Below are 17,229 nucleotides of genomic sequence, written 5' to 3' on the forward strand. Positions count from 1 at the left end.
CGCGGCCCAGGCGCGAGGGCGAGCGGCGCGGCTCCCAGGCGCGGGCGTGCGGCGTGCGGAAGCCGGAGCGGCAGCGCGCGGGAGCAGTGAGCCCGAGCGGCGGCAGGTGGACGCGCAGCGGGCCCAGGCGCTCGGAGCAGCGCGGCTGGCGGCCCAGGCGGGTGAAGCGCGCGGCGCGGGGCACGGGAGCAGGCGGGGCAGCGGCCCGGGGGCGCACGCGCGCGTCGCGGGAGGCGCGCGGCCCAGGCGCGTGGCCGGCGCAGGCGGCACGCGTGCAGGCAGGCTCGAGCGCGTGGAAGCAGGTGGGAACAGTGGCTGGTGCGGGCCGTGGCAGACACAGAAGCGGAGCGGCGTGCGGGTGCGTGCGGCGCAGGCTGGCGGTGGCGCACGGCACGGCTGCGGGTGGCCCCGAGTGCGGATCCGCGGGGTGCGGTGCTGGAGCCAGACCGGCGCGCAGCGCAGTGGTTTAGGAGGCGCCGGGCAAGCGGGCTGGCAGGCCAGAACGGAGTGCACGCGGCGAGCGAAGACGCGCTATTGGCGTGTAGCTGCGGACGCTGGCGCAGGGGAGCGGCTCGGTTCCGGCGCTCGGGATTGACAGGTGTAGGAGCATGGGCGTCGAGCGAGTACGGGAGCTGAAGCGGCATGGTTTCGGCGGTACAGGAGCTCACGTGCTGAAGAGCCGGTGCAGGTGCTGGAGCGGCAAGAATGTGAGCGACGCCGAGCGGGTCGCGCGAGCATGCGCGCAGTGATGCGCGGAAGCTGGCGGTGTACGCAGGTGTTGGGCGATTGAAGCAAGCGACGCCGAGCCCCTGCGCAAGGACCGGCGGTACGTAGCGGGGCTTCTGCGCGAGAAGCGGGAACACAGTGGCGTCGATCTTGACTACGCCACAGTGATCTTTGGTGGTGCCGGAGTGGCCATATCGAAGATACAGTTAAGGTGTTCGACGAAATGTTGGCCGCAGGAGAAGTGATGCCAACTGCGGTGATGTGCAATGCATTGATCGGAGGCCGTCAAGGAAAGGGCAACGGGAGACACGGCCCTAATGCAAGTAGACCACGGTCCTCGCGAAGATGGAAGTAAGAGTATGGCGTGGCGAATCCGAAAGAGAAGCCGCGAAGTGAAGACAGTGATCGGGCGTGACGAGATCGGAGGAGATGCGGTGCAGTCAGGTCAAGGAGGGGTTTTTCTTGTGCGAGCAGAGGTGTTTGGTCGGCCATGCTTTGGCATCGCATGTGCGTAGGCAGAAGAAGTTCAACCCGTGGGCAGGAAAACCCTAGGGTTCGCGGAGGATTTGGCATAGTGAACCCTTTCGGCTCCATCATCTCGTCCCAGGAGTCCACGACATCCAGCAGCACCTTTCTCTCGTCGATCGCCAAGCAAGACCACAAGTTACCGCGAGGATTACCCCTTCGGCCATCTTCCACCCACGGCAACCCTTCCCGACAAACTTCTTCGTCTTTTCGCGGAGTCTCATCATCGTCGGGCTTTTCTCTTCGCCGATCTTGTTCACCGCGGAAATTCATTTTTTCCGCGTATTCTCCTTCATAACCAAGGCTACCCCAAGGTTTGCCCTAATCCACTGAATCTTTCTAATGCCGGCGATTCCTTTGCCGGAATATCGTCGTTAACTTCCTGTTATCTGTTTTCTCGGACAAGGGGCTTGATTGCCATGTTTTAGAAAGTTCTAGGGTGTCCTTTATGAAATTTCCAAAGCTTGCTATATTTCAAATCGATGAACTTCTACATTTCATAGATTTTCGTAGGAAGTTCATAAAAATGTAAAATCAATTTTGTTTGAAACCCTAAGTCAAACTCGACAAGTTTTATGTTATGATCTTGAGTTGGGGTCTTTGATGTGTGGTCTAGGTCAAATATTAGGGAATGAATGTTATATTGTGCTTTATATTGTATGCTTATGTTATAACTAAAGAGTAAGCTATAGAAGTTATGTCTTAAGTAGAGATATGCGATATCTAGTTAATCCTTTCCTACGAAGTGCTCATATCCTTACCGTTAAGACGTTATCCTCGTCTTATTTGTTGTTTCCTTAAGTTCCTTGTCATATATAGATCCTTATTAGTCCGTGTGCATCTTTTGCTTAGCTAATACATTTCGACAGTTATGCTTCAGTATCAAGTTATCAACCCAACCACTTAGCATCCGTTTTCCTTAAATCTAGAATGTTTCTATGTATCCGCTGTCAATCGATGCTTCTTGCCATCGGCTGACCCAAGCCGATTTTGATTGCTTTTCCATGTCGGTCAAACACGGCCGATCAATCTTAGTTTTCCTATCTCCATTCCACACATCTCTATGAGCCGATTTATCGACTGAGAGATCGTCTATCTATATCTATCAGTCATGTATCCTCAATCACACTCCCATCGACTGTACGTCACTCAATAGTTGTGCTGACGTACTCGAGTCGATATAACCACACTTAGTTACCTAAAATAACACTTAAGCACATCTCAGTTAAGACACAACTGCTTTAGGAATCCTCCCTCTGCTGAAGTAATCGATGCTTTCATCGATCAATCAGGAAACCGGTGCACCTATCAATCGGCTACACAAACCAAAGTACACAACCCTAGATCAATAAGATCGCGCATTAGACACACCTCTGTTAGGCACGACCTAAGCACATCAATCAGCTAAACCCCCGTTGTTTCCAATCGGCTCTGTTGTAATCTTCAACGAGTAGCCGATTCTAGTTAGTTGTCCCCCTAAAGCTTTGTCTAGGTTTAGTTCAGATCTTTTAGTTGTTATGTGAATAGTGTGTTATATGAGTGTTGGATTACAACTTTGTTGTGAAGTAAAATAGTTTTGAGTGCATACTTGAATGTGATGTTGCATTACATGTAGATACGACTACTTCCGCACGCAGTTCCTACAAGATCTTCCAGAAGTCTACGGCGGATGTTCCTGAAGATCAAGTAAATGTCACCAAGGGAATATCTGAAGCCCCGAACCAAAGTTCGGAAGATGTTAACATTTCTAACTTCAGCCCCACCAGTAAAGGCAAGCCCCGGACATAACCCACTATTTTAATTACATTGCAATCTATATTTATTTACGTATTCTATGCATTAAGTTCTTAGGAATTGCTTGAAACCCTAGTTGCATTCTCCTAGGAACCAATGTTGCAAGGGCAACCAGGAATACAGGTTTTATAGTCGCGCTACAGACGTATGTCCTGCACTTTGGGAGTGCGTATGTTCCTGCAGTCGCTTGTGGTGGACCTGTCCACGAGTCGGAATGAAAGGCAAACGGTTGCTTCGGAACTATCGTTGGATGTTCCAAGCGTGTGAGTTAGGTTTACCTTGCAAGGTTGAAAATTCGATTCTGAATCGTCCGCTTCTCACGAAGATTGAGACTGCTTGATCCCTTTACCACATAGAGTAACAAGAGCAATGTTATGATTATTAAAGATGATGTTTGGCTAAAGATCTTACCATGCTTGAGTAGTTATAGGTGCTCACCTAGAATGGATAATCAACTAGAACCTGAAAAGTAAAAGTTGAAATTAAGGATCTACTCTTTGTTGCTTTTCAGCTGAAACTAAACCCAGAACCATTATAAGCTTTCATAAGTCTAGTTATGGGCTAAGTATACCCAATTCCGGGTAAGCCTTGCTGAGTATTAGTATACTCAGCCTTGCTAGTTATATGTTTTGCAGGTAATGTCTTGAAGACCCTACTCTTCCCTTGCCTTGGCCCTATGCTCTTACAGAAGGTTGGTCCGTGGAATGGAATCCATCCCCGGCCAGCACTGGTGATATCGAGTGATGTCATGCCCGGGCTTAGCATGACATCCGTCTTAACGACGTGTTGTAATCATCGCGTATATTTTCCGCTGCTAAAAATCATAGTTTTAACAGTTTGTAATCTTTTCTCTGAATTTAAATCTTCGCACCTCTTTTGGAACCCTTGTAACGTAATTTCCTCTATGATGTAAAATGTGATGATGATTGTATCTCTGGACTCACCTTCGTGTGAGGTAACCTTATTTGATCCTGTGTTTCGGTGGTTTATCGGGACGTTACCCGACAGGCCAAGGGATTATACCGTTTGAAGCACGTTGGAGCCCTCGAGAGTGGACTCGCGTACTTGAGCCGGTATAATTCAGGTTGGTTCTGCCACAATATTATTCTTAACATCAAGCTGATCAAGGGAGAGAATGGGATTACTCTTTCGCAATCCCATTATGTGGAGAAAATGTTGAATCGCTTTGGCTATAAGGATACCAAATCTACTCCAACTCCCTATGATCCGAGCTTGATCCTTCCAAAGAATAGAAGGATTGGTAGAGACCAATTGAGATATTCACAGATGATTGGCTCACTCATGTATCTTGCGAGTGCAACGAGATCTGACATCTCTTTTGCTGTTAGCAAGTTGAGCCTGTTTACTAGTACTTCGGGAGATGATCATTGGCGTGCGCTTGAGCATATAATGCACTACTTGGTGGGTACTATGAAATACGGGATTCACTATTCCGGTTTTCCTGCAGTACTAGAAGGATACAGTGATGCTAATTGGATATCGGATCTAAATGAGCTGTATGCCACTAGTGGATACGTTTTCACTCTTGGCGGTGCTGCTGTTTCATGGAGATCATGCAAACAGACAATCCAGACGAGGTCTACTATGGAGGCAGAACTCACAACACTAGATACAGCTACAGTGGAAGCCGATTGGCTTCGTGAGCTTTTGATGGATTTGCCTATTGTCAAGAAACCATTGCCAGCAATAATGATAAACTGTGACAATCAAACGTTGATTGCTAAAGTAGACTGTTCAAAGGATAATATGAAGTCTTCAAGATATATCAAGAGATGGTTAAAATCAGTCAAAAAAATGAGAAACTCCGGAGTTATCACTGTGGGTTATATCCACACTAAGAAAAATCTGGCTGATCTGTTCACCAAGGGACTGTCATGCAATGTGATAGACAATGCATCCAAGGAGATGGGTTTGAGACCCGTATAAGCTATTCTCTAGTGGTAACTCAACCTATGTGATCGGAGATCCCGTGAATTAGGATTTGGGAAGAACAAGTTAGAGGTTAGCACTAGAGTAACCTTTTAACTCATTCGAGAAGGACTCGATTACTGCATGGCAGGTTGGCATTGGTTTTAATGTATTCTGTTAGCTTTAATTAGCAAAGACGTTATCCTGCAGAACATTTTTGAAAGAATACACCTATGTGAGCCCGACTGTTGGACGGTCGCAGTCTGTGAGATTCGGGTGATCTCTATTAAGCTCATAAAGAGAGCAGGAAGTACGACCTATATGCTCCAACCGTGAAGTAGCCTACTGGAGATCAAGTATCAGTTTGACTGTAAGTGAAACTCACTTGCACAAAACTTGCAATTCAATGCTTAGTCTACTGTTCAAGTTGTGAATGAGTGTAACTTGCTATTCTAGATGGAAGTTCAACTTAATAGTCTCCATTGAAATACTAGTATATCAAACAACAGTGGGTTGAGGCAAGGTCATAATGAGACTTTGAGAGCTGGTGGGGGATTGTTGGAATATTTAGGCTCAGCCCATGTAAATCTAAATAATTCCAATAAAATCTCAAAGGCCCATTAGTGCAAAGGTGCATGGCAACAAGTTAGTCCAACCTTGCTAGTAGAGATGGAGGAAACCCAACTTAAATAGTTGGATGCTCTCCATGCTCTTGCAAGCGTGGGTGAGAGGAAGAAGGAAGAACACAGGCGTGCATGCTCGCCTCGCCTCGCCGGGCCGGGCTCGGGCTTCGAGCAAAGGGCGAGGGCGCGCGACGTGCGCGTGAATGGTCCGCCAAAATCCGGTCCAATCCTTGCGGGCACGCGGCTTCTTTTTGTTCGAATCTGTTACGGATTTCATGCGCGGAATTTTGGAAACTCGTAACCGACTTGGCGTTTGGGATGCCAAAAACCCTAGCTGTTCCTTCTTATAAATACGCGCGGGTGCCGAAAAAATAATATACAGAAGACGCACAACACGCCTCAACCTGCCTGCTGTGCCGCCGCGTACGCTGCTTCGTCCCGTTCGTCGTCGTGCATCGGCAATCGGGAGAGCAGGTCTCCGGAACCTCATCCTCAGCGATTCTGCACCGGGAGAGAGCGAATAAGATTTTTGAGAAGCGCTTTGCGCGACTGCTCGAACGCTTCCACATCGCCATCCTCTACGTCCTCGTTACCACGGCTCGTCTTCCTCCTCGTCAGTAGGGCGCGACTCGGCGTCGTCAAGCGCGCGAAGGTGCTGATCGTCACGGTCATCTTCTTTACGCAGTTATTCCGGTCAGATAAGAAACTTACGGTTTTCTGTCCGTATCTGTATCTTTCATATCTAGTATGATCTGGTTAGGGTTGATCTTGCTGCTGCAATGTTATATCTTAAATTACTTGATGAGCATAGATATGTTCATTTTCTATACACAATTTTTATCATAGTCACGATTCATCTTCAGATTAATTTAAAACTGAAACTCTTGCTATTTCCGTAAGTAGCATCGTATTATCGTATACCCAATCTTCTCTCTCCTATGTAGTATTTACTCAAGACGGCCGTAGCCGCCAAAAAAAAATGTTCGCTTGCTGCGCAGAAAGAGGCGTCCAATAAGATGATCCAGCCTGCAGATTTTTAATCTAGCAATGATCGCTATAATTAAGATGAGCAAAGTCCATTCTTGTCTCCGTCACTAATCGGTAAGTGTCTAAGTGAGGACAAAGATGTCTCGTTTCGTGTTCGCCGGCGCCGCCGTCGCCATGCTTCTCGGCTTCCTGTACGTCGTCAAGAACCGCCGGGGCAAAAGCAAGCTCCCGCCGTCGCCCGCGTGGTGGCTGCCGCTGCTCGGCCACCTCCATCTCATCGGCCGCCTCCCACACCGCTCCCTGCACGAGCTGCACCTGCGGTACGGCGGCGGCGGCGGGCTCGTCCTCCTGCAGCTCGGGCGCCGGCGGCGGACCCTGGTCGTGTCCACGGCCGCCGCGGCCGCCGACCTGTTCAAGAACCACGACCTCGCCTTCTCCTCCCGGCCGCACAACGCGGCGGCGCACAAGCAGACGTACGGGTCGAGGAACGTCTCCTTCTCGCCGTACGGGGAGCACTGGCGCCAGGCCAAGCGGATCGTCGTGGTGCACCTCCTCTCCGCGCGGCGCGTCGAGGCGTTCGCGTCCGTGCGCGCGGCCGAGGCCGCCGCGCTCGTCTCCCGGGCCCGCCGCGCCGCGGAGGCCGGGGAGGCCATCGAGCTGAGGGAGCTCGTGTACGGCTACACCAACGCGGTGGTCACCCGCGCGGCGACCGGTGCCGCCGGGACGACGGCCGAGAGGCTGAGGCAGCTGCTGGCGCACACCGCGACGCTGGTGGCGGGGTTCCAGGCGGACGACGTGCTGCCGGACGCGGCGGCACGGGTGTTCAGGCGGCTGACGGGGCTCGAGAAGAAGATCGACGACATGAACGAGGAGTGGGACAGGTTCCTATCGGAGATAGTGGCCGAGCACAAGCAGAAGACGTCAAGGCCGGACCAGGGACTCGGTGGTGACATCTTGGACGTCTTGCTGCAACTGAGGCAAGAAGAAGGCGCCAAAGGGTTCGAGCTTACCGATGATGGCATCAAAGCCATCACCAAGGTGACGATCCATTTCTGATTGTCCAAAATCTTGCACGTCCTCTACTATTGAGCATTCGTTCTTTCGTTGATCTACGCGCTTGCAGGACATGATCGCCGCGGGGACCGAGACAACAGCCGTGACACTGGAATGGGCCATGGTCGAGCTCGCCCGTAACCCGCGGGTGATGGCCAAGCTGCAGGACGAGATCGCGTGCGTCGCCGGCGACACCGAGCAGGTCGCCATCGCTGAGCCGGAGCTGAACAGGATGGTCTACCTGAGGGCGGTCATCAAGGAGGTGTTCCGGCTCCACCCGCCGGTGCCGCTCCTGCTCCCACGCGAGTCCATGGCCGCGGCGGCCGTGCAGGGCGGCCGCTACGAGATCCCGGCGAAGACCGCGCTCCTGGTCAACGCGTGGGCGATCGGGCGGGACCCCGCGGCGTGGGCCGCGCCGGAGGAGTTCCGCCCGGAGCGGTTCCTCGCCGTGGCCGCCAGCAGCCAGGCAGTGGACTTCAGGGGGACCGACTACCAGCTCCTCCCGTTCGGCACGGGCCGGAGGATCTGCCCCGCCATCAACTTCGCCCAGGCGGTCTTGGAGCTCGCGCTCGCCAGCCTCCTGCGCCACTTCGACTGGGAGCTCCCTGGCGGCATGCGCCCGGAGGACCTGGACATGGTCGAGGCGCCTGGGCTCTCGGCGCCGCCACGGGTTCCCCTAGTGCTCGTCCCTAAGTGTAAGGCGCTTGCTTAGCCCTGCATCACTATACTACTAAACTGGAATAAGGAATCCATGATGTGGATTCATGGTTTGTGCATCAATTACAAGCAAAATTCAAAACAACACGGGAATACGCACAAAGTAGCATTAACGCGAGAACTTGGTAAAGCAAATTATGCAATGTAAAAACCTGTATGGCACTTCTTTTTATTTTTGGAACTCCGGTTCCAGTGGTTGGCACTTTTGCCGGGGTGGCCTGTAACCTACTTTTATTTTCATCTTCTTAATACAAAGATATGAAGCTTGCATATTCGAGAAAAACAACCTGCATGGATGGAAATCTTGCTTTCCGTCACGTCTCTGACTAGACTGATAGTGGAAAAACTAGAGACTAGCTAGACTGATAGTGGAAAAACAATCACGCTAGAGATGGATCCAATCTAACTGTGAGCATCAACCTAAATCAAGAAAAAAGTGAAATCTAACATAGACACTTGAAAACCTAGAAACCTTCAGTAGATGGTTTCAAGCTCACCTGTAGCTTGGGGGAAGATGCTAGGTCCATTCTCAGTGGGGGTGGGTGCTAGGGCATGGCAGCGAGAAAGCAAGGGTGCCATGCCATGTGGGAATACTTGATCATTTGTTGGGCCAGCTATAATTCAGGTTGAGCTAAAATATACCCATCGCCTTTTCCTTCGGTCTGAGCCCAACCCGACCATCAAGGCATCGGTTCATATTACTTGTCGGGCAAAACCCAATTTTTGTGTATATTTTTCAGGATTTGAATAAAAAAATGCAAATCTTGGTACAAGCCCACCCAACACGTACATTGACAGAGTCAGGTAGGGTCAGGTATTTTTTTCGAGCGGGTGAGGTCAGGTCGTTGGATTGGGCGGTCCACGATCAAGTTCTACCCATGGAGAGGGTTTAGGCAGGGCGACGTAGATGTGACGTTAGTAGAAAGAGGTGCCGGCTCATGGTGTGGATCCATCGGTAGGGATGCCGCTGCCGGAAGGGAAGGAAGACATGAGGGATGGGACAGCTAAGGTGGTTAAAATTGGCACATTTTAATCTATATAAATCGATCAGAGGCATTTAAGTAGGATCACAACTATAGAACTTTAGACATGAAAATCCTACAGACATATTCCTCCGTTCCACATTACTTGTCTCAATCTTAAGTAGTTCTAACTTTGATCATGCCAATAAAAAATATTTAAATGTCCACAATACCCAATAAATACATTATAAATATATTTTCCATGATGGATTTAATAAAATTAATTTGACATTGTAAGTGTTGCTACTTTTTTCTATAAACTCGGTAGAAATTAGATAAGTTTGACTAGTACAATGGTAAAAATGATAAGTAATTTGGAATGGAGGGAGTAGGTTTGAAGGACTAGAATCATAGATTCAAGGCCCTTAAAACTTGGTAAAGTCATATGAATTACAAGATTAAATTGATATGTTGACAACCACGAGGATAAGGGGGAAGAAGATAGTGGAGTTTTCTGTCTGGCAGTATCGTAGAAGATAATTACATCTCCCTTTTTTGTATTGATAACCTGGTTAGATTAGTGCAATGTGCATAACCCTTTTTCAGATTTTTTAGGCTTTGTTCCAAAATCAAGAAAGTAGGTCAGCGTCATGCTTTCTTTCTTGTTCCTTATGCTCGCGTCTTTCCATTTCGGATTTCTTGTTCCTTATGCTCGCGTCTTTCCATTTCGTATTAGACAACTAGTTCATTATCTTGTTCCTGTCCTTGTTAGATTTTATAAATAAACTCATGATGTGAATCTTTATGGGTGGAGTCATACACCCCATAACTTCACAATTACATAGCTTTGCATCTTCAGTGGTTGGACCAAAGAACACGCACTAAATGGCCCGCCACCTGTCCACCTCGCAACCCGAGCTAGGTTACGTCAACCTTTTTCTTTCCCTTCCCCCATTATATATTGCCACAGTTCACTGCCTATCTTCCTATGAAGTTCACTTACCTTTGGGGCATGGATCTAAAACTAGTAATGGCTTTTGAGATATAAAAGAAATAAGCTTGCTTTACCCTCGCAATGCAAGTATCATGATTTGTGTACTTATTAACCGCCCGTAGTATGAAGCAATACCTGGAGAAAGTAGCACAATAACTATAATTTTATGTTGGTAAATATCATGTAGCAACTTTTATGAAAGATAAGTCACGTGAAGTCTTTAATCAAAAGTTTACGATAAGTTGTTACTGCATGCAGACATATGCCATATGGACCTAACTTTCTTGACTCGTAGTATACAACACAACGATGCAAATAGAAAAAGATTAGTTTGTGAGAGCAGTTATAAATTGAAGTGTTTAAACAAAGTAGCACAATACCTTGCAAAAAACAAAGTAGCACAATAATAATATACATAAACTATGCTAATGTCATGATTCATTTTTCTCGTAGTAGTACATTGTCTTGCCTTAGCCGCCAAAAAAAACAATGATCCTCACGTGCACGCGCGTCCATTTGGATGACCCAGCAGATTTTTAATTTACCAAAATGATCACTACTATAGTTAAGATGAACAAAGTCCAATGTTGTCCCCAAAATTATCCGGAATAGGAGAAAGAGAAAAGTTCGTTTTACCCCTAAACTGCGTATCCCACCTATTCAAACCAGGCACAAAACCCACCGAGGCCAGATTATGTTGGTTTTGATCCCAGTCGCCGTCAAAGTCACCCGTGACCCTCCACGTCAGCCCTCGCCACGTCACCCAACTCCAACCAAAACCTTGTGCCACCGGTAGGAATTGGTGAGGTACACGACATTCCTAATATTCGAATTGCGAGTTTTTTTTTTAACTCAGAGACCATTTCAGGGGGTAAAATGGACATTTCTCTAGGAGAAAAGATGTCTCCTTTTGTGCTCGCCGGCACCGTCGCCCTGCTTCTTGGCTTGTTGTACGTCGTCATCGTCAAGAAAGCAAGCTCCCGCCGTCGCCCGCGTGGTGGCTACCGCTGCTGGTTCATACTTCATACATCTAACTGCCAGATGTATCACCTAACCAAGCAACATAGCAGCTATACCTTCAACTTCATCCTGCAAAAAAGGACAAAACTGGAGGGATAACAAGAAACATGCTAAAAAAACATAAATTATCCAGTGGCTAAAAAAATATATGCACCGGGGTGGATCACACACCAGTCGAGGTTCCGCAACCATCTTTTCACCATTGAACGTCTGGCAAAAGTATGCGCATAGAACTCCAGTTCGGTTCAAGCTAAGTAGGTGTCGTAGTAGAAATTAAAGAAAACATGAAAAACATGCCAAAAAAAGGAGATTTCAGCGGAATTAAGTAACATATATCACATAAGAAGGATTGAATAGTATATAGAACGTTTTGAATTCAGCAAAAGGATTTACAAGGTCGCTCCACTATCGACAAGCCGGATCACCTTAGTTGTAGCAGAATCCCAATCATTATCCTATCCAATATAGTAGTTTTCAGCAACATCTCGCGTGGCCTTCTTCAAAGCTAATGTAATGCGACTATGTAAGTTGTCCAAATACACCGATGGCACAAAGCTCCGGCTAGGGTCAAAAACAATAATAGTGCTGTCTTCCAGTCGCCAAACATAACATACCCAACGATGCTCCAGCAGAAACGGAAATAATAACTAAACCAAATTGCGAAAAAAATCATTATAGTATTCAATTAACAAAGCATCACAAAAAAGGCTTCAGCATATAGCAACTTACCAGCTTGCAGTTTGGAACATCGTATAATATCCGGCTAATATTGATTCCTGTTTCAATACACTTAGAGATGTCAACTTAATAATTAATTGGCTACAATTGACAATGAAAGGAGGACGCCCCCCACCCACACGCGCACACAACAGGGGCATCCTCCCTCAGCACATACCTCCCGACTCCCCCCCCCCCCCACCCAAGTTAAAAAACAAAACAGCTCGAGACATTAATAAGGTAAATGTAATGCTCCTAAAAAAGCCATCCATAAGTCTGATTCGACAAAATGCCTCCACCTTGTACCCAGCTGATTCACGTAAATCAAGTCATCACATTGCTTGAACTTCCGGATGATAGCATCGAACAGGTCCATTTCCATTTCAGAATGGCCTTTCAACTGCTCCTTCAAAGCAATAGGCTTCACCTGTATAAACTTTGGAACAAAGTGAACCAAACAAGGCCTGCATGAAAAACAGGGGAACATATTACAAAAGGAAAAAGATTGCAAAAGAAAAAGACACCTGCTGGAGCAATACAAAAAATGACACAAAACAAAAGAACCGAGGCATGTGGCTGCCAACATAATAATCGTCTTACTAGGAATAGGGACACTTACATTTTGCTGTCAAATGCATCATCTCCAAGTGCAATATCCTTCAGCAAAGATGGGATGGGACATTGGAACAATCTAACCTCCACTCACCCAAGTTGCCAGGGGTTCTTTGGTTCAGACAGTGGGGGTCTGACCTTCCTAGGAAGGATATCGTCCTCTGAATCATCATCGTAGGGCAACGAATTTAGATCGATGCAGGCTGATGCCTTGAGCCGGCGAACACACATATAATACTTACACATTGCTCTCCGTACAATAAAGTGAGCATTCCAAATTTCTGTAGCTGGCTTCTTTCCCACTCTTTCAGGCACCGTTGAATACACATCCAAGCCCCTCGAACAAGGCCTTTTCTGCATCCTAGGGCGATACACGACATTAGACATCCCCCCATCAACAGCACTCGAGTATCACTTCAGAACACCAATACCACTAAAACAATTGGATCCTTGCACTTCTTCATTCTCACTACTTGATCCACCTGCGAGCGGGCCCAAAAAAACATTTCACATTTTTGCAGCCTAATAACTAAAAATAGTGCAGCAAAAGAAATGCATATGTTTCCTGCAAAAAAACCACATACCTAGATCAGATAAATTGCAATCAACCCCAGTGTTGTAGCCAGTGGCGGAGCTAGGATTTTTATATTGGGTATGCCGGAACAAAATTTTCATACGCAATTCAGTAAAATGCATATATAGTTTTGTAAATAATTCAGTAAAAATTCGGTAAATAGCATATAAAGCCTTGCATTCAACAATACGTGCGAAAGTTGCACACATTAGAATAAAATATGGTCTAGGAAAGTGCGAACGATACATAAACAAGCTTACACATACCAAAAGACTATGTCTTCTTATTTGGCCTACGCTTCCTCAAGTCCATGAAAGTTTGAATTATGTCTTCTTCATCCACTTCAAAGAAAAAGTCCTTCTCAATGTATGTGAGAAGACAATCATCCAAAAGACTATCACCCATCCTGTTTCTCAATTTAGATTTCACAAAAGTCAATGCAGAGAATGCCCTTTCAACACTTGCTGTTGCCACCGGTAAAAGCAATACCAATTTGAGAAGCAAGTACACAACATCATACACCTTATGTCTTTTTTTTCAACAAGCTTAACTGAGAGATCAACAAGATTGTGTAGGTCTTTGAAGTCATCATCTTCTCTTAGGACATCAATAAAATTGTCAAGTTGGAAGTCCAGTTTTAGCAAGTCAGTGGTTGATATGTCATTAGGATAGAACTCAGCTAGTCTACGTACCTTCTGTGCATCAAATGAAGCAAATGAGTTGGAAGGATCAAAGGCTGCCATACAAGAAAGCAACTCCATATTAACTTCATCAAACCGACTAGCAAGCTCCATGCTAATTTGATCAATGACCCCAATATATATTGCTCTTCTAAAGTGGTCATCATTATTTTGGTCATGAACAAACTGAACAGATCTTCCAAAAGGCACATAATTACCCTCCATAGCAGGAACTTGGACACCATGCTTGTTGCAAAATAAAATGACCCTATCAAGAAATTGATCCCAACCATGATTCCTTAAGTGTTCCATTCTTTTCTTTGCCGCTTTAACAAGTGTGATTGCATTAAGAATATCTTGCTCCCTTCTTTGCAAACACTCTGACAAATCATTTGTGTATCCAAGAATAGTAAACATTAAGTGTAAACAAAAAACAAAGTCAAATGACTCAAATGCACCAAGCATGGTATGTATCTTTGTCCAATCAGCTCTAACAGTAGTATCCTCTCCAAGAGTGAAAAGAACTTCACGGATTATAGGATACATAGCAATGATGTTGCATACAGCTTTGTAATGAGAGCTCCACCGAGTGTCACCGGGCCTAGCCAACCCCATCTCTTGATTTAATCCACTTCCAGTTTCAAGTTCACCACAATCAAGTGCTCTCATAAGATTCTCAATCCTAGCATCTCGAAGCATGCCGTGACGCTTACAAGAGACTACAACAATATTCAGCAAGAGAGACACTTGATCAAAAAACCAAACACAGTCATTATTTCCCTTGGCAACATCAACAGGAACTAGTTGGAGTTGATGTGCAAAACAATAGATATAATAAGCAGAAGGTGACTCTTGCATAATCAATGTTTTCAGCCCTTTAATATCTCCTCTCATGTTGCTAGCCCCATCATAACCTTGACCACGAATTCGTGTCAAAGTCAAGCCATGACTAACAAGTAAAGCTTCAATTGCATCTTTAAGTGACAAAGAGGTAGTATCATCTACATGAGCAACTCCAAGAAAGTGCTCACATGGCCTTCCTGAAGCATCAACATAACGCAAGCAAAGAGCTAGTTGTTCTTTATGTGATATGTCACTACACTCATCTGCTAAAATTGCAAAGGGCTCTTCACCAAGTTCTCCAATTATTTTCTTTCTAGTTTCTATGGCACAACACTGAATAATCTGCTTTTGTATCATTGGGCTAGTCAAAGTGCAATTATTTGGAGCATTGTTTAGAACATACTTGTTCACCTCTTCACTATGTGCAGCAACAAATTTCAAAAGTTCAATGAAATTACCTCTATTGCTAGACTCTGCACTTTCATCATGTCCACGGAATGCTAATCCTTGATGCAAAAGAAACTTCAAACATCGAAGTGAATAAGTCAGCCTTTTCTTATACAGATAACGATCCTCAGTACTCCACTTCTCAATTTTATCATCAATTGCTGCATCAGGATTCAGAAAACCAAAGTATTTCTCTTGGGCTGCCTTATGTGCCTTAGAACGTGCATGTTTCAAAAGTGCATTCTCTCCTATATTCCAGTTTTTCCAACCTTTCACAGTAAATGCATCAGTTCCCTTTCCCTTACTTTCTTTGTTTTTGAACAAGTAGCATACAAAGCAAAACACAGCATCTTTCTTGACACTATATTCAACCCAAGAAAAATTGTGAAACCACACAAAATTGAAATGACGTTCTCTATCTCCAATCCACCTTTTTGGGAACTCATGTGCATATGGCTGAAATGGACCTCTAAGAATATATGCTCTTCGAATTGCATCATGATCATTAGCATGGAAACTTGCAATGGGTTGTCTTTCACCTGGATCATTTGGAAGACGACTCACGTCATAAGTTGGTGGAGCCGATGGTGGTAGCGGTGGTGGCGGTGGAGGTGGCGTAGGATTCACAATTTCTTCAATTACTCTCTCTTCCTCTTGCTCTTGAGTTGCCTCCGGATGTGGTGGCGGTGGAGGTGGCATAGGATTCACATTTTCTTCAATTACTCTCTCTTGTTCTTGAGTTGCTTCCGGAGGTGGCATAGGATTCACATTTTGCCTCTTTGCTGCATGCTTTCGAAAAAGAGATGCAATATCTCCATCCCTCTTCATAATTCAATCACTCTGCAATCAAATGTCAAAATTCATAGTGCATCAGCCATCAAGCCGTTATACTAATTAAAAAAGGCCACATCATGTTATAAATTAAACAATCAAACTATTGGAATCGAAGTTAGGGTTTAGCACATTTGTACTGCACAACTAAAATATTATCTTTTGGTAGCTGTTTTCATGAATACGATGATTTCCATAGGCTAGCTGTATGCCTGTATCATGCACAACATGAATGTACTAATGGCACTGGGCATATGCAATGTCATGTGAAAATCATTTATTTGGTATTAAAATGCAGAAGATCAATTTTAGCCCAATTTAAACTGTTGGAGAAAAAAGGGCATAAGTGAGCATTTGGAGAAATATCAGCATAGTAACAAATTGAGATATATTCATATGCTTGTTGATTATCGCATCCATATTCCATACCCAAACTGGCCCAAGAATGTAGCTGCTAGCAGTTCAACCCATACTAGACGCCAGATCGAAATGTGCCTCCTTGGTCCTTGCAAGCATTTAAACAAACATGCGGCCTTCGTGGGGTGAAAAACCCTAACTCAAATAGTCAAATTGACTAATGACTACCAGCAGACCAAATTGACAGAAACAGAGAACGAATTGGGGGGGGGGGCTTACCGGCCAAGGTGGGGACGACGTGGTCATGTGGACGCCGACAGTACGCCGGGGGCCGGGGCCGCGGGACAGGACGGCCTTGATGCTTGATCTCCTGCTCAAGCGACGGCCTTTGCGGCTTTGCGGCGGTGGGACGGCGGTGGGCTGGCGGCGGCGGCGGCGGCGCCTGCGCCCGGCGGCTGGCGGCGGCGGCTCGGAACTGCGTCTGCCGTCTGGGGGCAGGGAGCTGGGGCTCTGGAGTCTAGGCAGCAGGGCACTGGCAGGGCGTCTGGCGGCTGAAACTGGAAGCCTGGCGCACTCGTGACTGCTTGCCTCCAGTGCTGTTTGCCTCCTTGGTGGGCTGGCCAGCTGGGCCGCTACGGACTGGGGTGGTCCTTGGTGGGCTGGGCCTTAGGGTATGCCGCGGCCCACCTGGACCACCCTGTAGCTCCGCCACTGGTTGTAGCTAAACCTCCTAAGGTATGGCTCAATAATGGAGAATATAGCGGTTATTAGCGATGCCCCACCAAATCCAGTAAGATGAGATGACTCGGCTTCAAAATCAACAACTGCAAGATACAGA

General features: G+C 46.6%; 3 protein-coding genes across 4 annotated transcripts; 1 reads left to right on the top strand and 2 right to left on the bottom strand.

Annotated features, from left to right (window-relative positions):
• Positions 1–6,699: 6,699 nt before the first annotated feature.
• LOC112883318 (cytochrome P450 71A1-like) lies at positions 6,700–8,628 on the top strand. The gene is made up of 2 exons (XM_025948599.1): positions 6,700–7,622; positions 7,708–8,628. The coding sequence occupies exons 1-2, from the start codon at positions 6,723–6,725 to the stop codon at positions 8,347–8,349; spliced, it is 1,542 nt and encodes a 513-aa protein (XP_025804384.1). The 5' UTR covers positions 6,700–6,722; the 3' UTR covers positions 8,350–8,628.
• Positions 8,629–13,458: 4,830 nt separating this feature from the next.
• Positions 13,459–14,567, bottom strand: LOC112883320. Of its 2 annotated transcripts, none has more exons than XM_025948601.1 (2): positions 13,926–14,567; positions 13,459–13,574 (listed from the first exon to the last, which is right to left on the bottom strand). In XM_025948601.1, exons 1-2 carry the CDS (start codon positions 14,526–14,528, stop codon positions 13,557–13,559), a joined length of 621 nt encoding a protein of 206 aa, XP_025804386.1. In that variant the 5' UTR covers positions 14,529–14,567; the 3' UTR covers positions 13,459–13,556. The 2 variants fall into 2 exon arrangements, 1 of the variants encoding a protein (XP_025804386.1); XR_003226802.1 differs by lacking the exon at positions 13,459–13,574 and adding an exon at positions 13,656–13,830.
• Positions 14,568–14,578: 11 nt separating this feature from the next.
• Positions 14,579–16,031, bottom strand: LOC112881035 (zinc finger MYM-type protein 1-like). Its single transcript, XM_025945747.1, has 3 exons — positions 15,743–16,031; positions 14,679–15,451; positions 14,579–14,632 (listed from the first exon to the last, which is right to left on the bottom strand). Exons 1-3 carry the CDS (start codon positions 16,029–16,031, stop codon positions 14,579–14,581), a joined length of 1,116 nt encoding a protein of 371 aa, XP_025801532.1.
• Between the last annotated feature and the right edge of the window lie 1,198 nt (positions 16,032–17,229).

Source organism: Panicum hallii, chromosome 2 (assembly GCF_002211085.1).
Source record: "Panicum hallii strain FIL2 chromosome 2, PHallii_v3.1, whole genome shotgun sequence".
NCBI classification, from domain to species: domain Eukaryota; kingdom Viridiplantae; phylum Streptophyta; class Magnoliopsida; order Poales; family Poaceae; genus Panicum; species Panicum hallii.

Bases quoted from the DNA above. Each gene is read 5' to 3' on its own strand.
- LOC112883318 (XM_025948599.1), top strand. From the start codon at position 6,723: ATGTCTCGTTTCGTGTTCGCCGGCGCCGCCGTCGCCATGCTTCTCGGC. The intron at 7,623-7,707 runs GTGACGATCCAT...ACGCGCTTGCAG, and splicing joins GCATCAAAGCCATCACCAAG to GACATGATCGCCGCGGGGAC.
- LOC112883320 (XM_025948601.1), bottom strand. From the start codon at position 14,528: ATGGGGTTGGCTAGGCCCGGTGACACTCGGTGGAGCTCTCATTACAAA.
- LOC112881035 (XM_025945747.1), bottom strand. From the start codon at position 16,031: ATGAAGAGGGATGGAGATATTGCATCTCTTTTTCGAAAGCATGCAGCA. The intron at 15,452-15,742 runs GTGAAAGACAAC...ACTGGAATATAG, and splicing joins TCGTCTTCCAAATGATCCAG to GAGAGAATGCACTTTTGAAA. The intron at 14,633-14,678 runs GTTTGGTTTTTT...ATATTGTTGTAG, and splicing joins CCAAGGGAAATAATGACTGT to TCTCTTGTAAGCGTCACGGC.